Genomic DNA, 7,519 nt, shown 5'->3' with positions numbered 1-7,519 from the left:
TAGGATTCCTGCCGCCTCCATCGATCACTAGACCTTATATGGGAGGCTGCGACTCCCAAAGACGCCAACCCCAATATTTGGCCTTCTGTAGGGCTCTCATCCTTCTTTGAAAATATGAGACTCTCGTAATGTTCTAGTCTTCCACGACGAGAATCACCTCCCCTTGCAGGGGTGACTGGTAGAAAGTAGAAACATTGTGCTAGATTCTTTTCTCTCTGTATGTTTAGGTTCAAATACATTGCGTCAAAGGAAGCGGCCAAGTTTTGACAGCTTTATCTCTCGTCTAGATTTGAGTACCTCTAAACAGTTCAGCATAGTGGTAATATATTCAGATGGAGAAGCTCTTCCAACAGATCTACTCAACAACGAACGACCTCGAGATGTATCGTGTGTACATGTGGTAGTACAATTGCTATCTAAGATATTATCCTCCCTGATCTAATCAAGCTCTTAATTAGGTTCCATGTTGTCATGTGATCCGCGACTTGTTTAGATCCACCGATCTTTCAGGCAGCGAATGTACTCGTTCCATTCCTAAATATATTTTTCTTTAGAAATTTTACTATAGGACTACATACGAAGTAAATAAATGAATCTATATTCTAATATATGTCTATATACATTCGTATGTAGTTTTCTAATAAAACCTTTTAAGAGATTTATATTTAAAAACGGAGGAAGTACGTAATATGCATGTGATGGCAATTACTCGTAACTTGCTGTCGTGCATGGTGCATGCTTAGCTACTTGCTTCAGGCGCATAATAAAATGGTTAGTTGATCCATCCGATTGAGGGGGTGTTTATTTTCAGGGACTTTTTGATGTAGGGACTAAAAAGTCCCTTTTAGTTTCATGTGAAACAAACAGGAGGGATTTTTAGGGACTAAAAGGGGTATTGGGACTAAAGAAAGAAGTCCTTATGAAGGGTCTTTTTGAGACTTTTTGACACTTTTTTCAATAATGCACCTACTTTTATCATGTCATTTAATAACTTTTAGTACTCCCTCCTTTCCGGTTTATGGGGCTCATCTAAATTTTTTCAGATTTCCATTATATTAGGCTCATTTTGAGTCTAATAGAGTTAAAGTGCTTTGAGTCCCACGCCATATTTAATTCATAGAATTTAGAGAAAGAAGATGAGTGGTTATGCATGCATCGTTTTCTACATCCATCATGCAAGTCCAATGAGAAGGAGGATGCTACATTTATTGCCTTGGAAATTGAATATGTGAGAAATATTTCATTGGCTAGTTAAAACTAGTGTCATCCACTCACAATTCACCTTGGTTGATGAGATTTTAGATTTGAGCCCTATAAACCGGAAGGAGGGAGTACATTACTAGGGGTAACATGGTCTTTTTGTATGTCATTTAATGACCTTTAGTCCCTGTTTAGTCCATGAAACAAATGGATAGAGACTAGGGGTTTTTCAGTTGAGACTAAAAAAAGTCTTGAGACTTCTGAAACATTCAGGGCCTGATCGTAGGGTGTGCGGATCTGTCCTTCGCAAAGTATTGGAATGTTCTAAGATAATTGTTTACCAGATCAGTCAACCCTCCGCGAAATTCTTGCCAGCGGTCAGGAATTTGCATCAGAATTTCAGATCTACATACACATGGATGCATATCTGGTCGATAAAAATATTTGCACCAAGCCGCCCTATCCACGTCAGGCCCGGTCGCACGCGGCCTCGCCTTGCCGCGCCCAGCTGAAGCGCCCGGCCTCGCCTCCCGCGGCTTCGCCTTGCCGCGGCCAGCTGCTGCGCTCTTCTTTTGGCGCGATTCGAACCATGACGGCAAGTGGCTCTTCTTCTGGACGCGGGCAGTGAGCTCTCTCTCGCGCGCGGGCAGCTGCGTGGAGTGGCGGAGGCGAGCTCGCCGCGGATGCGGCAGACGACTGGACGGGGCGAGGCGGGAGCTACAGGGCACGGAAGCTCGGGGCGGCGGCGTGGGAGCTCGCCCACCAAGTATACGACTGGATGTCGGACGAACATGTCAGAAAATGCATTCCATACCCGTAGGTTGCACCTGCGGAGCCAAATGAAAAAAATTGGATACACACAAGCAAGGGACGAATCAAAGAGACAAAAAAAAAAGACAAAATCAATGTTTATTTAAGTCGCTGCGTTGGAGTTGCTATAAATCCTTTCCATCCATTCATCTTTTCCATGACAGAACTAGCTTTGTAAAAAATTGCAAAGATTGAGCGCGCTTTGCTGCATCATTGGTATTTTTTTTTTAAGAAAAATAAACTATGTGACTTTTTTGAAAAGTCAAACTATTTAAGTTTGATCAAATATATAGAAAAGTATATCAAAATCTATAATATCAAATCGGTATGATAGATTTGTCGTAAAATGAATTTTCATACTTTTTTTTAATATTGTGGATGCTGATATTTTTTGCTCCCAACTTGATCAAAGTTAAAGAAATTTGATTTTCTAAAAAAACTATTAACCTTTACATTTTCAAACTTATGGAATATTTAAGTTTGATGGGTGAAGGAGATATGGAGTGTGTTTTTAAAATTTATAATGCGGCGATTTGATGGGACTTTCGTAGTACGGTATGTATTATTTTTTAACCAACGTATATTTATATGAAGAAATTTTTACGTTTATGTCTGCATGTACTATATTAATGTTACAATATCACATAATTCTTTTCTTTTTTTAGGTAGTGGAAGGGTGCTTGGGGTTAATATATTTTTATAGGCCGATCGTTGCTAATTTATTTGAAAAATCATTGGCCTGGTGAAAATCGTTAAACAAATTCATCTCCGAGGTATATGGTATTGACATGGCAATGCCGTCGAGGCCGAGTTTGTGGTTCTCATTCAATTGATCCAAGAATTTGTTCATATCATCGTTCAACTGCTCACTACAAATAACAAAGGCAAATAAATAACTTAGTCATCAATACCAGATCAACCACTATAGCCGGCTCACGCCTAATAACTATTTCCTTCGTTCATGAATATAAGATGTTCCTTTTCTAAATCAAATGTATGTAGGCATGTTTTAATATGTTTGTTTATTTATTTTTGTAGTCCATATCAAAATACCATAACATTTTATATTTGTGAATGGAGAGAGTAGCATTGATTTGGACCATTTTCAAGTTTGCAAACTTCGTAACCATGCGATGTGATGTGTATGTGCTCAAGCTCAAATGAGTTCGGATGAACCATAAAATCCAAAAAAAAAGTCTAATTTGTTTTTTATGCAATCATTGATATTTTTTAGTGGTCACAGAAAATCATTACGAAAGGACTTCCAAAGAGTTAATTTCAAAAGCATTTTGAAGTGCTATTTTGTTTTTGCCACAACTTCCATTAATGTCATTTCACGATGAAAATTTGCAAGCACTAAAAACACTGATTGAAGCATCATAAAAGAAAAGCAGAATTCTTAGTCTGTTTTCATTTTTTGTGATTTTACTGTTCATCACGAGCTCAAATGAGCTTTTGAGCAAAATATGTTTTTGGGTAATCATGTCATCTTTGGAGCCAAGAAGTTTTACATCACATTGCCAACTATTTGGAAATTTACAACATCGACGCCTCAAATGAAGACAAATAGCCCAACACCAAAGAAAAATTAAACTTACTACTGTGAAACACCAAAATGCAAAATACAGAGTCACATGCATAGATCGATCTCCCCGCATCAGCGTACGCGCATGACCGAGATCTGAACTCAATCAAGCCTCGAGTGGCTTGCAGACGATGGTGGCGTGCTTGAGGATCTGGTTGCTGAACTGCCCTGGCTTCTCGGTGGTGTCGATCTTGTCCTGCCCCGGCGGCGGCAGCAGCTCGAAGTTCTGCACCAGGCGTCCGAGCGTGATGCCGATGATGGGCAGCGCGAGGATGATCCCGGGGCAGCTCCGGCGGCCGACGCCGAAGGGCACGAACCGGAAGTCGTTGCCGTGGGCCTCGACGGACTTCTCCTCCTCGAGGAAGCGCTCGGGCCTGAACTCGTCGGCGCGCACCCACCGCTTGGGGTCGTTGGCGAGGAACCAGGCGTTGACGAGGATCTTGGATTCGGCGGGGATGTCGTAACCGGCGAGCTTGGCATCGCTGAGGTTCATGTGCGGCACCAGGAGCGGGATGGCCATGCGGAGGCGGAGCGTCTCCTTCACGACGGACTGCAGGTAGGGGAGGCGCTCCAGGTCCGGCTCCGTCACCGGCGTGCCAGGGCCCAGCACGGCGACGATCTCCTCGCGCAGCTTCTGCTGGATCTCCGGGTGGTTCACCAGCTCCGCGAGGCCCCACTCGATCGACCACAGCGTCGTCTCAATGGCTGCAAAGCATCAATCCAAGGTCCTCGTGAACAATTTGTTGCATGCATCGACAATTAATCATTAGGGCGGGAAATGCGTTGTAAAGTTGAGATGGAAAACGAAGTTTGGTGATAAATCATGTGGCTGCCATTTACAAATACTGGCACTACTCCGTATTATACAGCTCAAAGTGTACACCTAGGCTACCCGCACGTTCAAGGAATAATAGTGGATCACTGGATCTTGAGGAAAGTGATACCTTAATGCGCCGCTTAATTAAGAACAGAAAAGGTTGCAAATTTTTGTTGATAGCTTACCAAGCTGACCACTTGGTAGGAATAGAAAAGGTTAGGTGTACGGTGTAAGTGCTTGTGCCGGCTAAGCGCCGCCTAATTAACAACAAAAAGTTGAGAAAGTTAGGTTAGGTTAGGTTGCGGCCTCTTTGATTATAAAGTTCCAATCGCGCGTGCTACTTTTCATATTAGTACTATTTTTCATTAACCAACAAAGAAATGGTCGTCACCGACAACCTCATGACTACATCATATTCCTATATGACTACTGCTATCTTCATGAAAAGGATATACCCTGTTTCTTTATCCGGCGCGACATTTGTTTCCCTTGTCAAAACTAGGCTGGACAGAAAAGACGAGCACAGTACGAATATTTAGCTGTCGTTGAGTTTTACCTGCGACGTTGATGTTCTCGACGATGTAGAGGACGTTGTCGTGGTTGATCTCGCCCTTCCTTTCGGCTTCCAGGATGTGGTCCATGGCGCACTTGATCTCACCCGTCTTCTCCAACGCCTCCCTGCAAATGTCATGTCGGATAAGTTAGGGAACCACTACTGATTAATTTCCCAGCTGGACAACTGGGTGATCAGAAGGTTCGCGTACAGTAAAATGCAGCCCCGTTGCTATATAAGTACATGATGGGTGTTGGCTTGTTGGCATGACCAATCCGTCAAATCTAGATGATCAAGCCAACAGCTCCATTATCGTACGTGGTCCCAGATGAGGAGCAACAGGCAACGGAAAATGGCGAACGAGGAGTACTGCAATCAGCCATCTTAGCCTACTTTCTAACTTGCCATTTTCCCCATGGCTTACTAACAAAATTTGTGGATCTGGTAGACCCGCTCCCCTGAGACGAATAATTCAAACAACTTATGTTGGACGCTTTCCACTGTCGGTGTGGTCAGTGGACTGGGTGTGATGGTGAATGAGTCAGACCTCCGACCGATTCAGAGAGCAAATTCATCGACTAAAGCCCTTGCTTTGAAAAAGCCGATCCGATACATCACAATCACGTGATGCGCGCGCGGTTGTCTCACGATATCATTATTAATCTTCTTTGCATGCCACGCCAAGCAAAGATCTCAAGTTCCTCTCCCGTGCATCCCGGGTGTGCGATGTGCAAGCTATTGAGCAATCTAGCATGCGGCATGGGGATCCTACGGGTCATTGCGTGTTGGTTGGGCCGAGAGCGACACGTACGATCGATGGTTGGCCTTGAAAAGGTCAAGCAATGATAATTTGTGCCGAGAAGTTTGACCTTGCTGCTCCCCGACGTTACCGACGCCGCTAGCACTGTGATCTGGATCACATCAACATCAGCCTACCCAACATGTGCCGGTAGGCGCACCAACCTCGCTTCCAGCTCACCGATCGATGCATCGCAGCTGGTCAGCTACCACCAATCGGCACTAGTCGACTAGTACTTGCTTAACGTAACATGGATCCATCACTAATCGCACGAATTAAGTATAGTACTGTATTATCGTATATAAGTAGAATACTTACTTGCGCTGCTGGACGAAGTGGTCTTCGAACACCTTCATGCGCTTGGTCTTGAGGTTGGTGCAGCGGTTGAGGTAGCGGCGGAGGAAGGGGCGGAGGACGGGGATGAAGTCGCCGTAGTTGTAGTCGAAGCTCTGGGAGAGGATGCTGCGCTCGGCGTTGAGCGCCTTGAGCTGGTTGAAGAGCGGGTCGGCCACGGTCTCGAACCGGCGGTCGAACATGATGCGGAACATGTCGTTGTACATCATGAGCTGCAGCCTGCGTCGCACCACCACGCCCTTGGTCGCCGCCGCCGGGTCGGCCCTGAGGTCCTCCACCACCAGCCGGGCCTCCTCCTCCCACCCCACGCGGTTCTGCGCCACCACCTTGTTGGTGAAGAAGGGCACCGTCATGATCCGCCGCATCTTGCGCCAGTGGTCGCCGTACACCGTGAACACCATGTCCTGCATTATTTGGGGATTGCTGCTTAATCAGAGACCCGTGCGTTCTGATGGAGGAGGAATACTACTGTACTAGTACTAAAACTCAACTAGTATAAGGTGGATCTTAATTTACCTGTCCCTTGCCGGTGAAGATGTCGAAGACGACGTTGCGGGTGCGGGAGCCGAACTCGACGCCCTGGGTGTGGAGGACCTCCTTGGCGAGCTCGGGGCTGGAGACGACCACCAGGTTGCGGACGCCCATGCGGAGGAGGAACACCTCGCCGAACCGCTTGGCCAGGCCCATCAGGTTGCGGTGGTTGAGGTCGTCGCCGACCTGCAGCCAGTTGCCGACGATGGGGGCGCCGGAGGGGCCGGGTGGGAGGCGGAAGCGCTTGCCGGCGAGCTTGGCTACGGCGATGGCCAGCACCGCCGCGGCGAAGAGGCCCAGCAGGGCCTTCTCCAGGAGGAGGACGTCCATCGGGGGGTAGGCGCGGTGTGTGGCTCCTGTGCCTGTGCCTGTGTGTCGCCGCTGCGGAGGGGCGGGTCGATCTGTCGAATTGATTTGACGCAAGATTGGGAGCGGTGGGGATTTTATAGCGTGGGGCTGGATGGAGGTAGGTGGCAGGCAGGCTCCACGGATGCGAAGTGCTACACGAGGCTTGCAATTTTGGTGGGTGGGTGGGTGTCATTGGCGCGGACCATTTTTTATGGAGGATGCGCATGGCGAATCGGGAAAGAGGTGTTTGGTGAGTCAAGGGGTTGGTCGGGTCAAAACTCGCAAGTCGCAAGGGTTGTGAGTGAACATGGCGCTGGCGGCCGGAGCACCGCCAACACCAACCAACCGCACGCAGAAACTGTTGGCCAAGCTCGTGGCCCATGTCAACACCAAGCGAAATGGCGGTTCTGGCCGGCAACGCGACCACGGGGGTCCTGGAATCGGGAAAGAGGCCTCCATGTTTCGTCGTTCGTGAGAACCAGAGGAGCCGCCGCGCGGAACACAAGGAAGGGTGACAAGACA

The 7,519-nt window shown here is 47.1% G+C and overlaps 1 protein-coding gene across 1 annotated transcript; it reads right to left on the bottom strand.

Moving 5' to 3' along the window:
- Positions 1 to 3,500: 3,500 nt before the first annotated feature.
- LOC123443083 (trans-cinnamate 4-monooxygenase) lies at positions 3,501 to 7,109 on the bottom strand. Its single transcript, XM_045119332.1, has 4 exons — positions 6,635 to 7,109; positions 6,083 to 6,522; positions 4,969 to 5,090; positions 3,501 to 4,300 (listed from the first exon to the last, which is right to left on the bottom strand). The coding sequence occupies exons 1-4, from the start codon at positions 6,977 to 6,979 to the stop codon at positions 3,702 to 3,704; spliced, it is 1,506 nt and encodes a 501-aa protein (XP_044975267.1). The 5' UTR covers positions 6,980 to 7,109; the 3' UTR covers positions 3,501 to 3,701.
- Positions 7,110 to 7,519: the final 410 nt, after the last annotated feature.

The sequence above is a fragment of the Hordeum vulgare genome, chromosome 3H (assembly GCF_904849725.1).
Source record: "Hordeum vulgare subsp. vulgare chromosome 3H, MorexV3_pseudomolecules_assembly, whole genome shotgun sequence".
In the NCBI taxonomy this organism is placed as follows: domain Eukaryota; kingdom Viridiplantae; phylum Streptophyta; class Magnoliopsida; order Poales; family Poaceae; genus Hordeum; species Hordeum vulgare.
This window is presented reverse-complemented; position numbering and strand designations above follow the sequence as displayed.

Excerpts from the sequence above, each read along its gene's own strand:
- LOC123443083 (XM_045119332.1), bottom strand. The coding sequence starts at position 6,979 with ATGGACGTCCTCCTCCTGGAGAAGGCCCTGCTGGGCCTCTTCGCCGCG. Across the intron at positions 6,523-6,634 it reads TCTTCACCGGCAAGGGACAG|GACATGGTGTTCACGGTGTA; the intron begins GTAAATTAAGAT and ends CAAATAATGCAG. Across the intron at positions 4,301-4,968 it reads CGAGAACATCAACGTCGCAG|CCATTGAGACGACGCTGTGG; the intron begins GTAAAACTCAAC and ends GATGCTTTGCAG.